Source organism: Leptinotarsa decemlineata, unplaced genomic scaffold, assembly GCF_025532065.1.
Source record: "Leptinotarsa decemlineata unplaced genomic scaffold, Ldec_3_MD MMD2_tig00001064_RagTag_RagTag, whole genome shotgun sequence".
Taxonomy (NCBI): domain Eukaryota; kingdom Metazoa; phylum Arthropoda; class Insecta; order Coleoptera; family Chrysomelidae; genus Leptinotarsa; species Leptinotarsa decemlineata.
This window is the reverse complement of record NW_027412558.1, coordinates 8,620,368-8,643,902: the sequence shown is the minus strand read 5'-3', so window position 1 is coordinate 8,643,902 and position 23,535 is coordinate 8,620,368. Positions and strand designations below refer to the sequence as shown.

Sequence of the window (23,535 nt, the reverse complement as noted above, 5' to 3'; positions counted from 1 at the left end):
TTTAGGTGTTCCTGAGCGCAATCCAAAGAAACCAACTGCCATTGTTACAGGACTGGGTAGTTTTCAGTTTGTCCAATTTCACACAGTCCTTCTCAATTGGCATGGCAACTTGGTGCCTAACCTGCTTCTTCATCAGCGCCAGCACTAACAATTGGTTGCGTTCATATTTCTCATACGTCCAAACCAGAGTCGGTAGGTACGAATATGAAGACAGAAAAATGTTGTGTATAGCGGGGGCAGATTTTTTCAATAATTTAACCAATGACAAGCAACGGCAAACGTTCATTGATAATTTTACAAAAGTTATGGACCAGCCAGATACTCCATATAAAGACTTGTTATTGTCGCTATAGATAAAATCAAATACTTTATTATTGTTGACTGTTGTGACCAAACATCTTAGATTATATTGTAAATACATGTTTTCATGAAAGAGATTGTGATTTTATTCGAAACTGAAAACAAAGAGGAAAGAACTTCTTCGGTTTGTTGAGGCGCACTGGCTAACCATGGACATCAAACAAGTTATTATCATACTCGCAACACAGTTTTACAGCTAAAAAAAGTACCGAGACAGCCTTATGTGAATTCCAAAACAAAATAATTCAATCTCTTGATAATAAAAAAACTTGTTATGGGCCTCTTCATAGACTTTTCTAAAGCATTTGACTGTGTTATTCATGAGATTCTTATATCGAAATTGTCAAGGTATGGACTGAGGGGAACACTGTATAGCTTGCTAGAATCCTATGTATCTGACAGATAGCAAATTGTTAAAAAAACAACAACAATAACAGAAATCCCTTAGGCATTACGCAAGATGTCCCTCAAGGATCAATATTAGGCCCCTTCTATTCATAGTATTTGCCAGTGATCCATATCATACTTGAACGAACACAATAAAATTATTACATGTTATGCAGACGACACAAACATTTTAATTATAGAAGATTTAGTATCATTAAAATTCAAATGAAATGAATAAAAACACTTTTGTCTAAATACCACTGGAAAATTTTATTTATACGACTGGTTTCGGGTTTGATCTCATTATCAAGTATAAAACTGAACTCTGAAATATCGATTTTATAGAATTTTCAGGTATGCTGCAAGGACAGGTATTCAAGAGACAGGATGCCAACTTATACTTATACTGGATACTGGGATCAAACCCGAAACCGGTCGTATAAATAAAATTTCCCAGTGGTATTTAGACAAAAGTGTTTTTATTCATTTCATTTAAGTGATCATGAATTACCATAAAGTAAACAAGCCATCAATCACACATATCATTAAAATTATTGGCTGAGACTACCTATGCTAAGGAGATAACTTGGTCAGACAAAAACTATTTAATAATTAATATATCAAAGATTATTGCCCTGATGTTTTGTTCAAATAGTAGGGAACACCACCAGCTTTTGTTGTTTGAAAATAGCAATAGAGTCGTGTCTTCTTCTGAATCTATCAAAATGCTAGGAATTACTTTTGATTCAAAGCTCTCATGGGTTTCACATATTGATATTGTCTGCGGGAAACTTAGAAAAGGATGTTATGCACTCAAGTTTACGTCGAGTCATTGCAGTGAAAATATCTTTCTGTCTGTTTAAAATCTGTTTTTCCGTTAACCAGCTGTCGCACCCTTACGAACGACAACCCTCAAAAGTCGAAACTTATGCGAGCTAAGGATTAACGAGGTCTTACCTTTTAACGTGTGATTCCTAACACGGGTTGGACGATAGCAAGTGAAGATCGATCGTTCAGACTAGGGCTTGAACCACCGACCAACACGGCAGTCAATTCGAGTGAGTGAACAACTCACCCACGCCGAACCGCTTGGCTACCGACCGTCTTTATACTTTGCCCACTTCCATTCTCATATGAGGTACGGAATTTTGAACTGGGAAGCAAGTTCCTCTGTACAAAGGGTGTTCTTATTACAAAAATAAGCAATCAGAATAATTGCAAAAGTGAGTAGAAGAGTCATGCAGAGATTTTCAAAAAATTCAATATTTTGACTGTTATGAGCACGTACATCCTTGAAGCGTGTTGTTTCATTTTCAAAAATAAGGCCACTTATAATGCCATCAGAACACACCATGAACATGATACCAGACGAAAAAACCTTATTTTACCCCACCGGCATACCACCGTCCGGTATCAAAAAAATTTTGAATATATTGGATTCAAATGCTATAATTATCCAGCAGATCACATAAAGAATGCAGCTTCCTTAACAATTTTCAAAAATCTCCTGAAAAAATACTTACTCCGCAAAAACTGCTACACCATAGAAAAAATTTCTAATTAGAAAACTTGAATTTTAAATGGAATATGTAGGCAATATGCTTTTCATGTAAGTATATGTGAATTATTGTGTATTTATGTATGTAAACATGTATGTGTATTTATATCTATGTGAATATCTAACAATTTTTTCAATCTCATTGTATTATGTTGTTATATTACCTGTATTTTTTCACAAGTTAATTGCTGAAATAAAGAGAGAAAAAAAAGAATTGTATTAATGAATGACTAGTATATGTAATAGAAAACAAGAAACCAAATATAAAAACTATGGCAGAAATTTACAAAAATGTGTACAAATAAAAGTTTCAGACATTTATATTCTTTTATGGAAATACTTTTTTTGGAGCAACTTGTTTACTTTTGGCCAACCACGTTTTGTTATAAATTTACCATAACCTCTATACACGTTTTGGCCAACTTTAAATTATCTGATATAACTAGTATGCACATTATTTTATTCTTGGAAGTTGTGAAACCCCCATGTCAATGGTCTGAATGCTGAGGTAATATGAAACTATTTATTATATTCAATAGTATTACTAGTGATTTGGGTTGAGATAACAAAGGAAAGAGAAGTAGAGATTCGTTCTTGTTTCGTCACCTGTATCTTTTTGACCTTTTCGCAGGTAATAATTTATTCCACATTCGTCAACTGGGACTACTAGGGCCATAAAAGTCCGTAAACCTAAATTCTTTTTAATGCTTATTTACAATAATATTATATTAATCAAAAATCTACACTGATATTATGAAGAGGAAAGATTTGATTTTTTGTTAGAATTAATAGGCTCCAAAACATTAATTTTCACATCTGGGAAAACTTTCTGAATACCATGTATCGCAGCCTTCTCAAAATCGACATGGAATTCCACTGGACTGAATTTAGGTATTTTTTCTTTTAATGCGGTAAAAAACTCCGTGTAAGTCACTTCTTTTCTATTTGGTAACAAAGCATAAATAACTGGCCAAACGCAAGTTTTTCCTTCTGTACTACCAAAGTCCATATGAATGGTGTATAATTGTTCAAATAAGGAAGGACAACTCTTAAATGTTCCGTCTCCAAAAAATATTTTACCACGCTCTAGTATACGTCCACATTCAGCAGCAAATATAAGTATTCTGTCGTCCGATTTATTGTCAAATAAAAGGAAATGTTTATATTTATCTGAAATGACAACATCTTTGCGGTGCTTAGGCAAACTATTAATGCCAAGAGAAGTATGTCTAGCATGATACAACTGTTGCTTCACTGAAGAAAAACTGGGAATTTGGGTTACAAAGTCAAGACCCTTGTCTACAGCTTTATTCATAACTTCTTGCTGATATATTTGGGTTACTGGTAAAATTTCTTCATGGGACCTTTTCTTGGCATTGAACAATACTGTTTCAACTTCATTTTTTGCAACATCTGGTGCACATATGGAATGTTCTTTACTTTTCAACACTGTTGTAATTGTTTTATCAGTTGTCACACTTCCAATACATTTTCGATTTACACAAGTCCAAAAGATGTCACTATTTTGATAAATCTTCCTTTGGTGAAATTTATAACCTAAGTAGAGCACCACCGGCTTTCCTCTTTTTGATTCAACAACTTGCATTTCCATGTTTACCGTAATGTTGCTTGGTACAAACTAAACTTTAAATTTAGTGCGCAGGTGCAAACATGAGGTGACGAAACAAGAACACCTTAAGCAGGTATATTTTGCAGTTGAAGAAACAAAAATAAAATGGGTCATAACAAGTAAAATTTCCCTAGGTAACGAAACACGAATTGACGAAACAAGAAACTACCGAAGTAGAGGGCCCATGGCAAATCTGAAATTTCAGAGAAAATCAGTTCTAAGAAAATATTGCGATTATCAGGATTATCATTGAGCAGGTAGCAATTAAAACAAGCAGGGGAATTCTGATGGCAAATGGTATTTGATCCCAAGTTATCGCCCTCACATTTAGCATCAGGGATATTGGAGTCACCAGCTAAAATGATGATACTGCTGGGGACATATATTTTGTGCATATATTTTCTGTGCAATGAAATTTATTCAACATTACCCGAGAATACCAACCACAGAGAAGCGACAAAGACGGCCATTTTGTGTCCCTTTTTCGTAGACGCATGCGTCGACTTGGTTGTCTCACGTCATTCTTGGACTTGGTTGTCTCCATTAGTTTGTGAGCACTGAGCAAACATAATGAGGTAGGTAGTTAGTTACAAAAGGTACCTACCTAACTCGGATTAAAATTATGCTATTTAAGCAAGAGTTTTCAGGAGATTAGTTTTGAAGAATAAATCTTGAGAAAAACAGTAGAAAATTCAGCAAGATTTAAGGCACTTGATATTAAAATTAATACAATGCTCGAACAGGTCAAGCGATGTGTGATATCTATAGATGAGATGGCTTTAAAATCCAATCTGTTTTTTGATACAGGATGTGATGAAATTATTGGTTTCGAAGATATTGGAGAGGCAAATAAGAGGAATTCCATATGTAGAAATGTTCGTGTTATTATGGCTAGAGGACTTTATTCTCCCTCTGGAAACAACCGATTGCTTTTCATTGAATCACAGCTACCAGCAAAAAATTTACGTGATATTTTGGATAAGTGCATTTCTAAATTATCCAATATAGGTCTGCATATTGATGGCATTGTAAGTGACATGGGCTCTAACTTTTATGAATTGTCAAAGTTATTAGGGGTCACTTTAGAAGAATTTGAATTTGAGCTCGGTGGTAAAAAACTTGTTTATATTTTTGATCCAAGTCATTTGATGAAAGCCACTAGAAACAAGTTTTTAAAACATTCATTTCATTTTGAAGGCAAAAGTAGAACTTGGTCTTTTGTGCGCTCCTTTTATGAGCAAGTCATAGGGCAATTTTTTGGTGCTGTAAGACAACTATGCGGAATTAATGTTAATCCGACCCCCATACAATTTCAAAGGACATTCCGGAAGTTGTTTTGCCAAAATTATTTTCATTCCAATCATATGAATTGTAAGAATGATTTATTAATCAGTATACAATCCACAAACGTAAATGATATATTTATATCAGATGAGAATCACTTTTCTCCAGCCCTTGCCCTTCCGGATTATGATTATAAAAATGAAGATGTATGTACTCAGAATTCATTCATTTACGTTTGTTGATACATTTTAAAAAAATCTCTTCAAGTTCATACACGTTATGTGTGTCAGTCTTTCAGCACGATGTGCAGGACTTTGGATGTAATTCGTCTGTTAAGCTATTTTAAAGCTTATACTACGGAAAAAAACATGTTTGGAAATTTGCCCTCACCACCAGACGAATTCATTAATTTTATATATTAGTTGGAATGTTTATTTAACAATCGATTTACAGCAATTTCTACTGGGAAAGCAGTTTCAAATATATTATTCAACCTAATGAAGGATGTAGATTTTCTTCAACCTTGTGAAAATTTTCCAAAAATGTACGCAATTAAGCTATTCATAAGAATGAAAATTGTTTATAGTATCAAATATACTACTAGAGATATCAATAATACCAAAGGTAAAACTGTAAAAAGGAAACTTAAGATTCTGTCACATTCTTAAATTAAGAGGTTTTGGGAAAATATCTTTTTTCATTATTTTTTCATTCGGAACCTTACTTAATTAGAACGCTCAGATTGTATTGATGTTGTTAATGAAAGTTCAAGTTGAGATTACATAAAATATAAGTCACTTCTATTCTATGAGCTGGGAAAACAATATTAACTCTATATCAAAAAAAATTAGTGGGTATTATGCAATTCTACAGCTTAAAACTGCACTGGATAACATGCAACTCCTAAACGTATATTATGCCATAATTTATTCTCATATATCTTATAATATAAGAGAATTATTAGGCTGATATTTGGTTTAGGTCCAAGAGACTCATGCAGAACATGCTTCAATCAGAACTCAATCCTGACTCTGCCTAGCATATACATCTATAAATGCATTCTATACTTCAGAGACCATCAGGAAATGTTTGAAAAAAATTCCAATTTTCATAGCTATCCCACAAGACAAGGAAACTCTATCAGGCTTCCCAAACATCACACAGCTCTATATGAGAACAGTCCATTTTATATGAGCATAAAACTTTTTATTTAATTCTCTTCTCACATACGTAAAAGAGGTAAACAGCCAAATTACTTTTAAGTCCACTCTCAAAAAATACCTCTTGGAGAACGCCTTTTATAGTACTACAGAGTTTCTTCAACACGGGCAAAACTGAAATCATTATTTTTAATAATGTTTGTAATGTGTTTTACTTATATACACTCTAAATGAAATGTTCAATCATCTGTTTTAGCGACTGTTTTAGTGATGTTAGTAATGTGTTTCATGTTTTTTTTTTTTATATATATGTATATACATTTTTTATATTTATTCCTTTAGGATAGTTTATCTTTGAATGAGATATTCTTGTGACTGTGACGTTTCCAATATCATGTAAATGATCCAGATGGAATAAAAGAATTATTATTATTATTCATCCTTAGTGGTCTTATTTATTTCAGAGGATATAAAATGATTATATAAGCATTATTCTATTATCGTAACTTTATTTAAATTTTCTATCTAATGTATTGGATTTACAAAATAAAGTAATTCAATTTATTTCTTAAAAGCCAATTCATCATAACATAAATAATAATAAATTGGCAACATAGTAGAATATTCTCTATTATTACTGCGAAAGTTGTTCAATTAGCAATATAAAAATTGAATGGATTTCCTTCACACTATAATTTTATATTTCACAGTGAGCCTACTATACTAGAACGAAAGAGTATGTATTTTTATTAGTGTTTATCGCTGAGAAGTCATTTTTCTCAGTGAACCAGGTTGTTTATCACTCAAAATCTTCGGTTCGGAGTTGGGACACCGAACATCAAAGGATCCGACGTTAATGTCGCCTCTGTGTTAGGTATTCTCGGACATTACTCTGAACAGAATAAACTTTGAAATTGGATGTTATGACAATCAATACACCAAGTTTGTTGCCAGTTTCTTCTCTGTCACATCTGAAAATATGTGGCAAGAGTCCAAGTTCATCAAAGGAAATCACCTTACATTGAAAAATACAGGCTTGCCTTTCAGATGGTAATTTGTATCCTTACTTCATTGGACTAGAACTGGAACCTTTCATTCCCTAAAACATGTCTGAAGATTGTATCGAGGAGAGATATATGTATACGTATAAGAAAATAAATATTTCGAAATAAAATCTTGAAATATTCATCTCTCCCAACCACCTACACTGTATGTTCTGGTGAATGCCTGGCAGAAAACAACTACTTCCTCGACTAATACCACATTGGATACTGAATTATATCCAACAGACTAACCTCTGTGAGGTATCTTGCATAAATCTCTGTCGCATATAATTCCAACACCAGAAATTTCTCTTTTTCTGAAGGCGCGCTGAGAAGAGTATTATGGTTATGGTGTGTGGAAAAAATACTAGTGAAAATACTTTACTTTGAAAAATGGCATGTAAATGTGGAAACTTTTTTTTTCTGTGGAGCATTTTATGATCATTTTTTTAGCAGCCTTCATAATTTTGTTGGTCCATATAATATACAACAGCACTGATTAGTGAGAAAATTAAACAAAAACTGAATTTCCTATTTCTTTTATTGGAAGAATGCTCACCGTGAACAAACATATCAGTTCAAAAATGAACCACCGTATTTGAACAACTAGAGTTGATGTAACAAATTTCTAATCACCTATTGCTATAATTAGAAAGATATTATATTCAATTACCTCAATTTAACACGATAAAAACAAATCACATGTCAATCATTTAATAAATTACTTTCCAAACTCTATAAAGTAGGGTACAAAGTAACCAAGAGTGAATTTAATTCAATGGATAAACACTAAATTATTCTAAACCTGTGATAAATACAAAAAATTTTAAAAGCTAAAGATTTCACTATGTTCCATCAAATCAGATTTTGGCCACTTTTGTTACAGATGATCATAAATGTTTATGTAACACTCAAAATGTGACAAAGGCATTTATGAACAAAAAGAAAATTACAAAAAATTTCACAATATTGATCTGCAAATAAATATCTTATTCTGTAAAATATAAGAATAAATTATCTGTCGGCCTTGAGCTATTTCATTTTATGGGAGGCTTCCACTTCTACTATTATGAGGGGAATCCGGTAGGTGGTTGACCGGGTACTGAATATTGTGGCCTAAAGTTGGCAAAATTAGCTGCGGCAGTTGCAAAGCCTGGAAGATTGCCGGCGCTGAAGCCTGCAGGGAACTGACTTATGACTTGAGCTGAAATTGAACATAAAATAATTATTAAGATTAATGGAAATTTATAGTAGTCTCAAAACCGTTTCCTGTGGCACATTAGGGCGAAATATCTTTTGTTCACATTTCATTTCATTGATTTCAGCTAACTGTTTTGTTTTATGAATACTTTGTTTAATTTATTATAAATTCTGCATTGATATCTAATAAAGCAAAAAAATCCATGAATATAATAGTAAAACTACTTTTCAGGTTTGTATAAATATTTGAAACAAATATTGTTTTATAAATAGTTATTGACCACGTCTATAAGGCATGTTAAAAAGAATTTATAAGAACCGATGATACTAAAATCAATATTAATGTCTGTCAACCATTTTCATCGAACATTAAATAAACCGGTTTAGTAATTAGTTTTAGCATTATATAATCGGTTTCACTGAGTAGTGTAAACACCTACTTTAAGCAGTGTAATAATTTAGTGACATGAAAATTCCCCAAAGTGTGAAACTTAACTTTCTTTTAAAATAGTTGTTTAGTAATGGGGCACCTGGGATGAAAGTAAAACCTTGCTACTACTCGAATTCATAAGAAAAAGACAAGTGGTGTATGAAATAAGATGGGAAGAGATATAGGTTTGATCAAATATTTTCACATTTAGTAGAACCTATGCAAAAAAACTCCCAAACATATTCAAACATGTTTCAGGACATTAAAAAATAAGTTTTAATCGATTTAGAAGGTTTTGGTTTCATTTTTCTCCTGAATATATTCAGTCACTAATGTAAACTCAAAATAATATGGTTCCAGAAAGAAAGATTTTCTGTAATCACAAAAGACATTTTCTCATAGTTTTTCACTTTACAGGAAAAAAAAATCAACTTTCAGACAGTGCATAATATGTCAAAGTCACAGATAGTTAAATGTATGGTAGTCAGGAAGGGGTTTTATAAAGGTAGATGTGTGATCCGTATAAATACTTACCAGAGAGTGAATGTCATGACTCTCGATTGTTACAAAGGATGTTATAAGCTTTTGTAGAGCGGTCATTAATATCAAAATAAGATCTAGTTTAAGAATAAATGAAGTGTGTTATTGGTATATAATAATTACAACGAATTTATTTCCCAAGAAAGCCAGAGGAAAATAATCAATTTTCTGTATAACAGTAATTCTATTAATATAACACTTTGGTTCTGAGAGGTAGCACATTCGAAACATTTCATTTTAGGGGTAGTCAATTATATTCTCAGTCCTTACTAGACGTCAATTTTTTTTACCACTGGTAAGCAATCATACATTAAGGTAAAGCAATGAAAACATCCTTGAGATAGATAATATCCCTTATGTGACCTTGAAGGGAGCTGATTTTTAGGCTGTCAACAGCTGTGACAGTTGATACTTCTTATATACAGGGTACCTCATGAGTCATGGTCCAATCAAGTTACTCGGAATTGAAACAAATAAGAATTTGTTCTGAGCAGCATTAAACGTAGTATTTTTCACCAAACTAGATTGGCTTGAGTTACACGAATTCAAACCATTGCAACTTTATGAAGAAAAATAAATGTAAAAGAAACTTCTCAGATATTCAGAAAACTGAAATTTTTACCAACATAGTGCAATTCATTTCTAAAAAAATTATTGAAAATGTCATTGGGTTGTTATAAAAACGAGGCTTTTAGTGAAAATCACAGTTTTCTCAAAAACAGTGAGGAATTAGGCACCGTGTCTAATCAACTTTTTCATTAGTAATGCCTATTTTATCACCTTCAATTTGGACGATGACACAGATGAGACATCCTATATACCTTTGTCCAAAAACTCACCTGTTGATTGACTACTCGACGATGACGTTGCTGCCAACCGCGACAATATACTCCTCTCAGACATCTGCAACCGCTGCGCAACAGGTGGTATCCTGGCCAGCGTGGCAGGCAACCTAGACACGTCTGATTTCATATCGGAGAGCAATTCCTCCAACTGATTGAGCACCTTGTGCAAGACAGCATTGGCTGGTTTATTTCCTGCCAAGGATTCCTTGCTGAGGTGTTGGTGAGATTCGGCTAGACACTCTACCTCAGCGAATCTAGCATTCAAGGACATCGCCGGGTGGTTTGGATCCTGCGTGAGATTGAGGTAGGCCGCACGTCGAAGTTGTTCTTCAATTACAAGAGCTTGTTCTAGCAGCTGAAAAAAATACATATTTGAAATGTGAAATTTAGAACATAGAACCTATAAAAATATTCAAATACAAGTCAACCCTATTTTCAAAAATTATATTCTTCAATATAGTTTTCAGTCAAATTGTATCAACCCTGCCCTTTGGCGAGTTAGATACAATCTAAAACATCAGTTCCATATGCTGGTATCAAAATATATGGTATGGGTTCAGATCAGGAAATGGATCAATAAATAAAGTGTACTTAGAAAATATACCTAGGAAAACATATGGAGAAACCTTTATATATAAAAGGACTGCCTGCAAAAAAGGACTGAGAAACTGCTTCAACAGAGCAGAGATCAGCTCAGAATTATTACAGGCTACTAGTTGGACATTGTCAATTTAGAGGACAGCTAAACAAAATAGGGCTGAATGACAAATAATCAATATTGATAAAAAATGGAGGATCATAACTTGAGCTATATTTGGCAACACTTTAGCTGGCCAACATGGTCACTTGCCAATTGATAAGGTCATCCTTAAAAAGGTATGTTGCCAGGATTTGAACCACAATCTCAAGGCTCATTTAGGCGAACTGTATGTTTGAAAGTTAATGTATTAGAAAGTTAAATTATAATAAAAGCATTGTAGTTTAGACAAAAAAACGACTTGGATGGTGGACAGTACAAAAAAAAGCTGTAAAAAATATGTCCAAGCCATGAAAATTTTGTTTGTTTCACACTGTTGGCTTATAAACAATGTAAAAAAAAATTGGTTGAGAAAAACCCTTGGATAAAAAACATTTTATTAATTTTGGAACTTATAGTTTTCATCTGATTTCCCAAAAAAGACTGAGAAGAAGGGTCAAGTATGTGGCATTTTTGAAGAGAGAAATATCTACCTTGAACCTCCTAGCCAGGAACTTGTTTTTGATTTCCAAAAAGTTGCCTTTTCCGACATCCATCTTGAAAGGTTCGTTGATAATGGCGAACCTAGCATCTGCTTGAATATCCTGCCACCTGCCATAACCGTGTGTCACGATACCAGCCAATAACCAATAATCATGGCGTCGGTGCCATATTTCGTAGTCACGACCAGGAGATGCCGCTTTTTCTTCGTTGAGCCATAAAGTGTGCAGTTCTGTGAATCCACCATCAGCTATATTGAACATAAATCGTTTCTTTGCATCCAGATCTATTTCACGCTTTTCTTTCTGCAAATGGAAAACAAATAATTTCAGTCCTAGGTAAATTATTTCACTTGTAGTTACCAACATAGTAGGTACAAGTGTACTTATGTAACTTAAATCTAGGAACTTAACGAAATTATAAATGAAAAGTACTACAGATTGTTCAGATGAGTTAATGAGAGAGGTCAACTGAAGAAGCTACAGATTGTGGCAGTAGTGATTTAAATAGGCTGCTCAACCATGGAGTTGTAAACCTATTGTTCAAATTTACAAGAAATGTCTTAATCTTTAAAAAAAACAACATTTTAAAATTGAATTTCAGGATTTCAACTTAAATGTTCAATATTCAACAAAGGAAACTGAGATGTCCAGTCATGGAGTAACTCTACTTTTTTTCAATGGTCACTGAACATAAAAGATGAATACACTTATTTACTTAAATAAAAAACAATAGAAAATGGCTAAATAATCTATAAAGAGATGAAATGAAAACAAATGACTCGAGTGTAGTGAAGGAAAAAACTGAAAGAACTAAATTTCATTTCTAATACAAAGGCAGACCACTCTTCTACGGTATAGAAAATCATGATAAGTCTGCTGCCTTGATAACACCCTGTGTTAACAAGACAAAAAAGTATATACGTGTTAATACAAAAATGTATTGTTTCACATTGAGTTATTATCATTAATAAATCAAAGAAGTAGACTTTGATAATTCTTACCTTAGCGTCCTTGTCATCTCCCTCAATAATTGTTACATCCTCCTCCTTTTCGATCTTTGGTTTCTCTTCCTTGACTACCTCTTCATCCTTCTCCTTTTTATTAATTTCCGGCTTAATTTCTTTATCATCCTCTTCTTTCACCTCCTTTTTGACTTCTTCAAGATCCTCTTTCTTAATCTCTTCCTGCTTTTCTTCCTTTTTCTCTTCACCTATGGAAGAAGTATCAGGTTCGGGTTTCACTTCAGGTTTCATTTCAATATCTGTGTGTAGAGCCGATTCAGTTTTTGTCGCAATGTCCTTAACATCTTCAGATTCCACGTGTTCCTTTTTATCATCTGCAGATTTTTCACTGTCAGACTTAATGTCTTTTTCCTTGATTTCATCACCTTGTACTGAATCCTTATCTTTCTCAGAAGCATCGACCTGCGTGGGAGCAGGACTGGGAGCGGCACTAGTTGCCGGAGTAGCACTCGTACTAGTCGTAGCACTTTTTGGAGTTTCGCCCTCGGTAGTTGGAGTTGAGCTGATTTTGTTCTGCTCCAAAATGGCTTTTTTGATAAGTTCTGGTATGCTATATTCGCCATTGATGTGTTCAAACTCCTGTACCTTTTTCCTTATTAAAGACATGACACCGATCCTAGTCAAAACGTGCTGCCTGCTAAGTCCTTCACGTGGCACTCCATCTGCGAAAGTGTCAGCATTGTCCGCACCAGGTTCACACAAATGCCTCATAAACAATGAAACATACGCCTTGAATATCTTCTCAGACTTTCCCCTCAGATCTCTCACAAGCCACTGAGAGTTGAAAGCGTCCTGTGGCGGCATGCCATACCGCATAATGGCGTTGAGGAATGCTTTACGCTGTCTGGCATTAAAGCCAAGGACTTCAATGTTTCCTCCAACTCTAGCCAATAGAGGTGGTAATGGTCGGTCTTTCTCTTCCTTCCTTTCCATCTTCCTTCTACTCCTCCTGGTTAAAAATTATAAAATGAGCTCAATAACCTTCAGTCAAAAAAGCTCTGCACTTCATAAAAAATATTCCATGAAGTTTAAATTAGATACTCTTTTTGAAAATCAATGTATCAGTAAACAGATTATAAAAATAATTTCAATGCCATTTTTACAATTTACAAACTCACATTAGTGAATAAATTGCAACGATATACTTTCAAATTTCCAATTGGCTCTAGCAAATTTTGGTTTATGGAGCATTTGCTTCATAAACCAAAGCAATAATTTGATAAAGATAAGAAAATCCTCAATATGATAGAACAAAATGGTTGGAATCACAGGAAAGAGTAATTCCAATTTACAATCATGGAAATAGTTTTTGGATCCATAACATTCACCAATTACCATGCAAATGTGCGGAAGTATAGAAGTATAACAAGATTTAACCATTTTTTAATAAAGCTCAGTAATTCAATTTCACAACATGAATTCCTGCTGCAACATCAACCATTACTTCTCCTAATGTGCCTCAACAAAAGGACATCTCAAGATAGATTAACCTTTCTGATGTAAGGGAACCAACATTAAGACCATGATTAGAAAATGATAGAAGAGAGTTGACACATGGAATTACTGTGTCATATGGAAATTAATGATGAACAAGAGTGAATAACATTGACAAAATACTGCAAAATAATTTGTAAAAGTATTGTGATATTCCTGAATATAGTGAAATAAAATTGTTTTGATATGTTGTATGGAGCAAAGCTAATTGAAGAAACCACGAGATACTTCACTACACTTACCTACTGAGATCAGGATCATTCTTCTCATCAAAGTCATCATCTTCTTTATCTTCATCGGAACCAGCCGAAAAGTCTGAATGGTAGTCAGAGAGATTCTCCTGCCAAGTGGTATCCTCCCTAGTGTCAGTCGTCATTCCACCGTCATTATAATTGACCTGCTTTCTGACTCGCTTACCCTTACCCAACGTCCTCGCGATATCCTCTTGCTGCTGTTCGTAGTGATGTCTCAGCAACTTGATCCAGTAGGCAGGATCGGTATTCTCGGCTTCTTGCTTGATGATTTCGGTGTTAACTTCCTCTTCAGCTTCTTCTTCTTTGGTAACGTAACTGGCTACCTTGAATGAGCTGAGGTATTCATTGGCCCAGCTTTCTTTCTGTTCGATACCTTCTTTGCTACGATCAAGAAGTTCGGAAACAGCTCTGTCATCGTAATGAATGGCTTCATCCTCTTTGCCTGATTTCAATTGAAAAGAGATTTAAAATTCATGCATTCAAAATTTTAAAAAAAAGAAGAGAATTACAATTCTGACAAAATTCTTTGACACTTACCTTGGTTTTCCTTGAACAACTCTTCAGTTCCGAACCTCAGAATATCGTCCAACTCTTGCTTGGTGAAATTGGCTCCTTTCCCACCCATGCCGGGTCTCACCACTAAATGAGTCAACATCATTTTTCTTTTGGCTACTTGAGTGACTCGTTCTTCAACGCTGTTTCTTGTGACAAATCGATAGATCATCACTTTATTAGCTTGTCCAATACGATGGGCACGGGAAAAAGCCTGGATGTCATTGTGGGGATTCCAATCGGAATCATAGATTATAACCGTATCAGCTGTTGCGAGATTAATACCCAACCCACCAGCTCTGGTGGATAAGAGAAACACAAATTGAGGAGCACCGGGTGCGTTAAATCTGTCTATAGCTTCTTGACGTTGGCTGCCAGTAATAGCACCATCTATTCGTTCATATTTGTACCTGAAAGAGTGATTGAATTAACATGAATGATTTCTCCTCGTTCCTTCATTGATTGATCCATTAACTATTTTTTCCAAATATCAAATTTATAGGACGACTATCACAAAAAATTCCCAACACAATTACAAACTCACATACCCTTCTCCTTCGAGGAAATCTTCAAGAATGTCCAACATTTTGGTCATCTGCGAGAAGATAAGCACCCTGTGCCCTTGTTCCTTCAATATCCTGAGCATCTTCGACAGCAAAACTAGCTTCCCAGCCGCCTTCGTCAACTGCCCCACGTCCCAATTGCCATGCGGTCCCAAAGGCGCCTCTTCTGCAGCGGCAGGGAACAGATAAGGATGGTTGCAGCACTTCTTCAGATCCATCATAATGTTCAGCAAGGAAACTTGTTGGCCTCCTCCTTTCGGATTCAAAGCCTCGAAGTTCCTAGTCAGGATATACTTGTAATACTTTTTCTGCATCGGAGACAACTCCACTCTTACGATGAATTCAGACTTCGAGGGCATGTTTTTGAGTACGTCAGCCTTGAGACGCCGCAACATGTGGGGGCCCAACATCTCGTGCAACTTCTTCACTTGGTCTTCCTTTGAAATATCAGCGAATTCACCTTGGAAAGCGGATAGATCGTTGAACTTCTGACTGTTCAAGAAATTCAACAAATGGAAGAGTTCCTCGAGGTTATTTTGCAATGGTGTACCAGTAAGAAGAAGCTTATACGCAATGTTGTAGCTGTTCAGGAATTTGAAGAACTGTAAAATAAAATGCGAATCTAGTCTTGCTCGATTTGGTAATTGATAGTGATACTCACTTTGGACTGATTACTCTTCAATCTGTGTGCCTCATCTACAACAAGAACGGCCCAATCGATGGATCCCAAACAAGCGGAATCAATAGAGACCAACTCATAACTGGTTAGCAAAACATTGAATTTTATAGAACCAGCTCTAATTTTAGACGCTCTACCTCCTCTCACTGCACCCTCCTCAAAACTAAGTTCGTTTTCTCTAATCACAGCTCTGCAGTCTTTGTCACCTAAAATATCACCCCATTTAGTTTGACACCATGGAGTAGATTCAAGTTTCTGTTATGTGATGGAATCGGCCGATACTAAATAGTTTTAGAAAAACTGTAGCACGTGTTTTGCTATACAGGCCAAGTGTTTCTTGAAAAAATTCTGTGTTTATACGATTTCTATGGCCACACAAAAATTCTACTAGATTAAAAGTTTGTGAATGCTTATGTCTGAATAGTAGTCGACATAATGACCTCCATGAATTGACTAAAATATTCATGGAACCATTATTTCCAAATTATTAGTTTATGAGATTTTGTGAAAGCTATTTTTCGGGTATTTTGGCTGTGGTTTTTATGCCTGACGTTTCGTTTACTACTGTGGTAAAGATTATCAATGGTCATGTGGTACCAGTCCCAGTGCCCGAGTTGTTATTCACGTATGAACGCAATAGGTAGTTATTGCGTTCAGAAAGCAGTAAATAAGTAGTTACTGCGTTTGGTTTGGTTCATCAGACTTCTCAACATCCATTCTGATGATTTCGAGAATACGTTTATGTTTATACTTGAATACGGATGTTCAAGGGATTAAAAAATAACTTTATATTTTTTAATATCACTGATAATCAACCTATTACTCCTTTGTTCGCGAAAATCTACAATTTCATGTCAAATAAAATTTATATGTATATTTGGTGAAATTTCAAAACCTTGGTTTTCATGAGCAATCCTTTCTGAGAGGCCAAAAACGAATTGCTTTTCTCACTTACCAACATAGGTGATGCAGTAAAAATCTGGCGCCCAAGTCTCAAATTCCCTTTCCCAATTGATGATAGTCGACAACGGTACACTGATCAAAAACGGGCCCCTGCAATGTCCCTCCTTGAAGAGGGAATACAGAAAAACTATAGTTTGGATGGTTTTTCCTAGACCCATCTCATCAGCAAGGATGGTATCTATACCATTAGCCCAAGAGTAGCGCAACCAGTTTAGACCTTCCAACTGATATTCATGCAATTGACCGCTTTCGTCCAAGTAAGAGGGTTGTCTATCCATTTTTTTCTTCAAATCAGTACAAGGTTTGTCTGGAGGTGGAGTATATCTACGACTGAAATAAAAATATTTACCTTCAGTAATTTAAAATTTGTAAGTTGCTTCATGAATTTTTATTAAAAATATCTAACAATATGAAAAAATCGAAGTATACTAAATTCAAAACACAACTTAAAGAATATATCTTGAAAATGATTGACAGTTTTGTAGTTTCACATATTTTTATTTGTTGTTTACATTTACAATTGTTAGTCTTCTGATCATAAGAAACCTATAGAAAAAAAAATCAAAGAAACTTACGGAGTCCCCCGGTCGTCGTCGTCCATCAGTTCCTTCATCTTGGGCTTCTTTCCCTTGTTCTTTTTTGATCTGGCTCCCGATCCGCCACCAATGCAAGCAGCCCTCAAATCCAAATAGTATTCGACAGCCGGCTTCAGTCCAGGTATGTCGTCGCTTTCATCCTCCCAGGTGGCTTGGTCATAAGTCAGCTCTCGCCACTTGATCAGATACAGGTTTCTACCATCTCGCATGGTACGGTGATTGATGACTCGATGCACCACAAGCCATTCGGGTTTCACGCCATATTTGTAATACTTTTCTTCAAGTTCTTCGTCATTATTACTACCACCCATCTTCAATAGTCTAAAAATAAGACAATTTCAAAACATAGTTTAGAATTTTACTTTATTTCAATGACAAAACACTTACCTGTTAAATCTAGTGTCGGCTTCATCCATAGGTTCTTCCAATTTGGGGGGTTCCTCCATATCCCATTTTCTCGTGTAGGCACGGAACATAAGGGGGTGGTAAACGTCTAACTGAAGCTCTGTAATCCAGCTACAATGCCAGTACGATAACTGAAAAATATAGGTGATGAATGCTAAAACTAACTAACAAAAAAATTATTCAGAAGTGACAAAGCATTGTATATCATGTCAATAGGAACACATATAACCCAGTAGAACTAGGGATTTATTCGTTTCTGGAATGCAACGAACTACCATTTACCAAAAGAGTCAGTTATCTGGGATAAAATATTCAACAAATTGAATATTTCAATAGGAAATGAACCTAATCTTTCTATATTCCAATTCAGAAGTAGGAAAAATTATTATAATGTGAAGGAACAGAAAGTTTTTACCTGTAATTGTTAAATGTTATGTCTAGTTATACTATCATTGTTCTACTCTTTGTTATTGCATAAAATAGTTTCAAATAATTTTATGATTTTCAATGAGAAATACATTTTTTACTGATTTTTGGTTTATAGCCTTCCACAATCTCAAAAATAGACAAAGCTGAACCAAAAGAGATCTGCTGGAGCAGAACTAAAAAGTTCACCCAGAAAAATTACTGCGTAATATAAACCCATTGGAAGTTCAATTACTCAGTAACCTATATTCATGGAGATTTGCCTCCAAATTGAATAATCAATTGAAAAAAAATTCAATCATAGCTTCCTTTAGATGATCGACACTATGGAAAACAATCCTTTTCCACTTTCAAAACCAAAAATTCACTCAAAAGCAGCGCCCCCATTGAAAACAGCAATATTTTCCTCGACGCACAGATTCTCTATTGATTTAGCATTTTTCAGAAAACAGTAAAAAAACATGTGACTCCTCCACAAAAAATGTTTTTCAAAGATTAAAAATGAGATTATTATTATGGATCAATTTAGAAATATAATTTGTGTAGTTGAGTTCTATCAAGTCAAAGTAAAATTTCTCAATAATCTATAGATCATAACAGTGAAGTGAAGAAATGCCTTTGAAATGCCTTGGAATAATATTTATATATTTCAATTTGTATGTACCATTGTAGTAAATTGCATTTTGCACGAAATGGGACCTACCTCATGCCATTTGACAAAAAACTCTCGATGTCTGGTCTTCGGTTGTTCTTCACCATCTTTCTTCTTTGGTGGATCGTCCACCCACTTCCAAGTCAGGATTTTGGACACCTTTCCCACAAGAGGCGGGCATCCACACCTGGGACATTTCCAGTCGCCATCTGGAATGTCGGTGAGAGGTGGATTCAGACAATGAGTATGATAGGCAGAGGTGCAAGAATCACAGCACAACAGTTCACCACCATCCTTACAAACTCTGCAAAACTCTTGATGCTCATCATCGTCCTGTTGAGAGATACGTTTAGAGAAAATTGTGCAAGTGAAATCAATTCAGAAGTATATCAACAAATTTCTTTTACTATCTAACCTGTTCAGCTGGTCCTTCATTCTCACAGTGTGGACAACTCCACTTTCCTTCTGGGGTTTCTTCAAGTTCGGGTTCGAGACACACCAGATGGTAAGCTCTAGGACACGTATCACAGAGGATGATTTCACCACCTTGCTGACAGACTTCACAGTAATCTTGGTGTTCGTAGTTTTCTTCCTCTCCTTTACCGGTTTTCACTTTCCTCTTTCTAACTTTGCTCTTGTTACCGATCTTTGTTTTAGCTTTACGCCTAGGAATGGCTTCTTCAGAGCCACCCTCAGAAGGTTGATCTGGAGCAGTTTCCACTGGAGATTTGCTAGTTTTTGGATCTTCCGATTCTTGAAGCATCTGCTCGAATTCGGCATCAGAGTCTTTGTCTGAACCTCCAATACTGACATCTCCTTCTTCGTCCTAGAGTTATAATGATTATGCTTTAAAGGACGATTCAGATAATCAATTTGATACATTGAAATTTAGTTGTGGATGAAAATGAGAGACTTGAAATGACCTTTGAAACAAAGGTGTGTTTTTTCTACAATACAAGATTCACCTATGTAAAGACAAAAAAATTGGCAGAATAAAGTATTGTCTTACCGAACTGCCACGCTTTCTTTTCCCCAATTTAATTTTCAAAGTAGGCACTTTGGAAGCTTTTTTGGGCTTTCGTCCTCTTTTCTTTTTTTTCGCCCTATCTTCATCTTCCTCCTCCTCTTCTTCGTCCTCATCATAAGGCTCAGAGTCTGCCTAAAAATATATACATTACTACAAAGCTGATACTTTGAATTGGAAGTAATCTCATAAATTTTAAAAATAGGAATCTATAAGAATCATTATTTGTAACAATTGATAATTCTTACTTCAATCACTTTCGAGGCAGCTTCTTTTGAAACCCGAGATCGATTTGACTTGGGATAACTCTCTTCCGAAGTGGTTGATGGAGGAGCAGAAGGCTCGTTTCCTTCCGATTGTAGATTAGGGTTAATATTGGAAAATTCACGCCACTTAGCAGCAACAAGCATCATGAGCTTAGTCATTGGTACCTTAAAAATTTATATTCAGTAACAAAACAGAGCAAATAATCTCAATATATTACCTTTGGGTTTTCCTTAGCTAATAGCGGTCTGACATGTTGCTGAAAAAGTTTGTAGCTCGTCAAGTTTTGAAAATCAGACTCAGAGTAATCGAGGTCAACATCTGTAAGGCCAAAGGTTGAACAAACTTCTTCAATAGTTGGCATACCTACAATGAAAAATTTCAAAGTGAATTTCAATTCCATAAAGGCACCAACTTGTAAAAACTATTTCATGGTGAAACTAATACTAAAATTATCAACTTTCTATTCTGTTTTTTTTTTATTTTAAATAATTGTTATTATTTTTTATCAAAGTCAAAGTCACTTTACTTATTGAACTCAATTAATGGGAAACAATAGGTAAATCCATTATCAAACCTCTGAAAAACAAAACAATTGTAAGCATTCATAAATTACAATAACAAGAATCAACATTCAACTCAAACAAAACCAAACAATCAGATTTTTTTATTAGATTTAAATTCTAGAAAAGGAAGGACGAATACGAAGCCTGATTCGAAGTGACATATTTAAAAATTTCACATTTAGTTGTACTAGTGGTACATATTTTTCAATATGTTTTTATCGGAATAAAAATTATCAAATGATCTTCATACCTCCTCCTCCACTAGTTGCCTCCACAGATGGAGCCGGGGTCGATGGCGTTGAAGAATGTTTGGTAGAACCTTTTTTCCTCCCCCTTTTGCTGGTGTTCCCAAAATCAGAATCTCCACCTGCGTCTTCATCCCCAAAATCGCTTTCCTATCAAAAATAATAATAATAATCTTTATTCTGAATCTGAAAAACAAGTAACACCTACATCTCCACTGTCATTTTTACGTTTTTTCTTTTTCTTTTTTCCCTTTTTTTCTTCTCCCCTCGCTTTTCTTTTCTTTCCCTTCTTTTTTTTACGACCGTCTTCAGGTTCATAGTCATCATCCTCTTCCTGAAACAATGATTTCAATAATAACCAAGGCACATTTCCACTGTTAGTTATCTCAATTTATATTCAAGAAAACCATGTAAAGATATTTTTAATTAATATTCGTACTAATTCATACATTCAGAGCAAAGCATGAAATATCAGTTGAAAAATTTTCTTGAATAACTCACACATATATAGGGACGCACATATACATATCCACATATATACATATCCACATCTATACATACCCACATATATACACATCCACGTATAAACATACTCACATAAACACATTTATACATATTCACATAAACACATTTATACATACCCACATAGACATATATATATATATATATACACCTATATTTACAAATACACACAATTCTGTCATGTTTGAAAGCAAAAGCAACATTATACTTCAAATGTCTGCCAATTTTTATTCCCAAGTGTTTATCGTATCCAGATTCATTGATTTTAAAGAAGTGCAAATTTATAACAGGTGAATCAATTATAGGTAAATATTCATTAGAACAGTTTTTGAAAAATGTTCTTTAACCCTCAATGTATAACTTGACTATTCCAGAAATTCACTGCAGGTAATGACTCAAAATAACATTATAGTTTTGATTATTTGTTGGCAGTATCATAAAAAAAAGTCTGATAATGAAAATTTGTTGTTACCTTTCAATAATTGTACTTAGCTTTGTCGTGAAAGAAAAAAAAGTCATACCTTTTTTAAGGGTCCTTTCTAATACTTACAGAACCAGGATCTTAATAATTTCATTTTTAAAATTCTTAGCTATTTGCTTTTTAACAAGGCACTCTTAGTAACATAATATCTATTAGTATTTTTATCCTATTGACATGTTTTTTTATACATTTAATTTTACTCTTGGAAACATTCATTTATATATACATATTTATTTTTATGTATGTAATGTACCTATGTGTAGTGTATATATCTATCCACAGAATTTGTATAAAAAAACTATAGGATAATCTATAAGTAAAGATAATCAGAAAAAACAATTAGTGGTGTTATTTTAATTATATCATTACCCCTCCTTTGGGAACAGCATCTTCAGAATCCGGCTCATTATCAAGTTGTTCTGCAGCATCCTCTGGGGCATCTTCTTCCCCTAAAGAATGAAAACTAATTAATACTACTTTCAACCATGTGGACGATGGTCAGTGCAATCATAACAGAATTTAGGAGGGAAAATATGAAATTTCTAACCCCCAAAAGCAATACAAATTATTTATTGAAATTACATAATTTGGAATCTGCCAATCTCTTTGTTTGATGTCCTCCATTTTGTTAAGGGTCAGGATATGCCCGCGCGCTGTCACAAAAATAATGAAAATCAACCTCCCCCTTCCCCCGCGGAAGTATTATATCTGATTATGAAGTTGTAATTACCCTTTTTTCTCTATTCTAGCCACAAAATTTCGAACGCTTTGAAGTCGGTTCGTTCAGAGAAGAACGTGAACTGCAGTTTTACACAGAAAGATGCGATGAATTAGCTTTTAAAAAAATAATCGTGCTTTAAAAGTCGGCTTACGTTTGCACCTATGCAAAGCTACACAAAACAAACTTACCGGCGAATGATTCATCCACTTCTTCGTCCGATGCCATCACCACGCACTAGTTGAACACTTCACTTATTGAATTAAACAAATATCTTCGATTTATTTATTAAAAGAAATTTCTCACCACCAAAATACACAATGTAATCGGTTTGTGATACTCGCTATAACTTTTTCACCCCCTCTCTAATATCTGATTAGTCGACGTCTTGACGTAATAGAAGACATGCGCCAACTGTCATATATCTCAGACT

The 23,535-nt window shown here is 34.6% G+C and overlaps 2 protein-coding genes and 1 long non-coding RNA gene across 4 annotated transcripts in view; 2 read left to right on the top strand and 1 right to left on the bottom strand.

Moving 5' to 3' along the window:
• The window catches only part of htt (huntingtin), a 54,468-nt gene extending 54,033 nt beyond the window's left edge, over positions 1-435 (top strand). For both annotated transcript variants that reach the window (XM_074175638.1, XM_074175637.1), the window contains exon 31: positions 6-435. In XM_074175638.1, coding sequence (XP_074031739.1) covers positions 6-353 — 348 coding nt within the window. In that variant the 3' untranslated portion in view covers positions 354-435. The remainder of the gene's footprint in view (positions 1-5) is intronic.
• Positions 436-2,941: 2,506 nt separating this feature from the next.
• LOC141482423 (uncharacterized) lies at positions 2,942-6,818 on the top strand. The gene is made up of 2 exons (XR_012465527.1): positions 2,942-4,008; positions 4,070-6,818. It is a non-coding gene; the product is annotated as an uncharacterized lncRNA (long non-coding RNA).
• A 1,127-nt stretch (positions 6,819-7,945) lies between these two features.
• Mi-2 (chromodomain-helicase-DNA-binding protein Mi-2 homolog) lies at positions 7,946-23,522 on the bottom strand. Its single transcript, XM_023164801.2, has 20 exons — positions 23,294-23,522; positions 22,754-22,833; positions 21,590-21,715; positions 21,387-21,531; positions 20,791-20,936; positions 20,555-20,737; positions 20,292-20,441; positions 19,698-20,108; positions 19,334-19,615; positions 18,187-18,335; positions 17,779-18,120; positions 17,196-17,533; positions 16,223-16,446; positions 15,547-16,163; positions 14,984-15,408; positions 14,435-14,888; positions 12,678-13,647; positions 11,668-11,979; positions 10,432-10,792; positions 7,946-8,626 (listed from the first exon to the last, which is right to left on the bottom strand). Exons 1-20 carry the CDS (start codon positions 23,328-23,330, stop codon positions 8,490-8,492), a joined length of 5,889 nt encoding a protein of 1,962 aa, XP_023020569.2. The 5' UTR covers positions 23,331-23,522; the 3' UTR covers positions 7,946-8,489.
• Between the last annotated feature and the right edge of the window lie 13 nt (positions 23,523-23,535).

Excerpts from the sequence above, each read along its gene's own strand:
- Mi-2 (XM_023164801.2), bottom strand. The coding sequence starts at position 23,330 with ATGGCATCGGACGAAGAAGTGGATGAATCATTCGCCG. Across the intron at positions 22,834-23,293 it reads AGTGGATGAATCATTCGCCG|GGGAAGAAGATGCCCCAGAG; the intron begins GTAAGTTTGTTT and ends TTCATTCTTTAG. Across the intron at positions 15,409-15,546 it reads GATTTCCTCGAAGGAGAAGG|GTACAAATATGAACGAATAG; the intron begins GTATGTGAGTTT and ends TCACTCTTTCAG.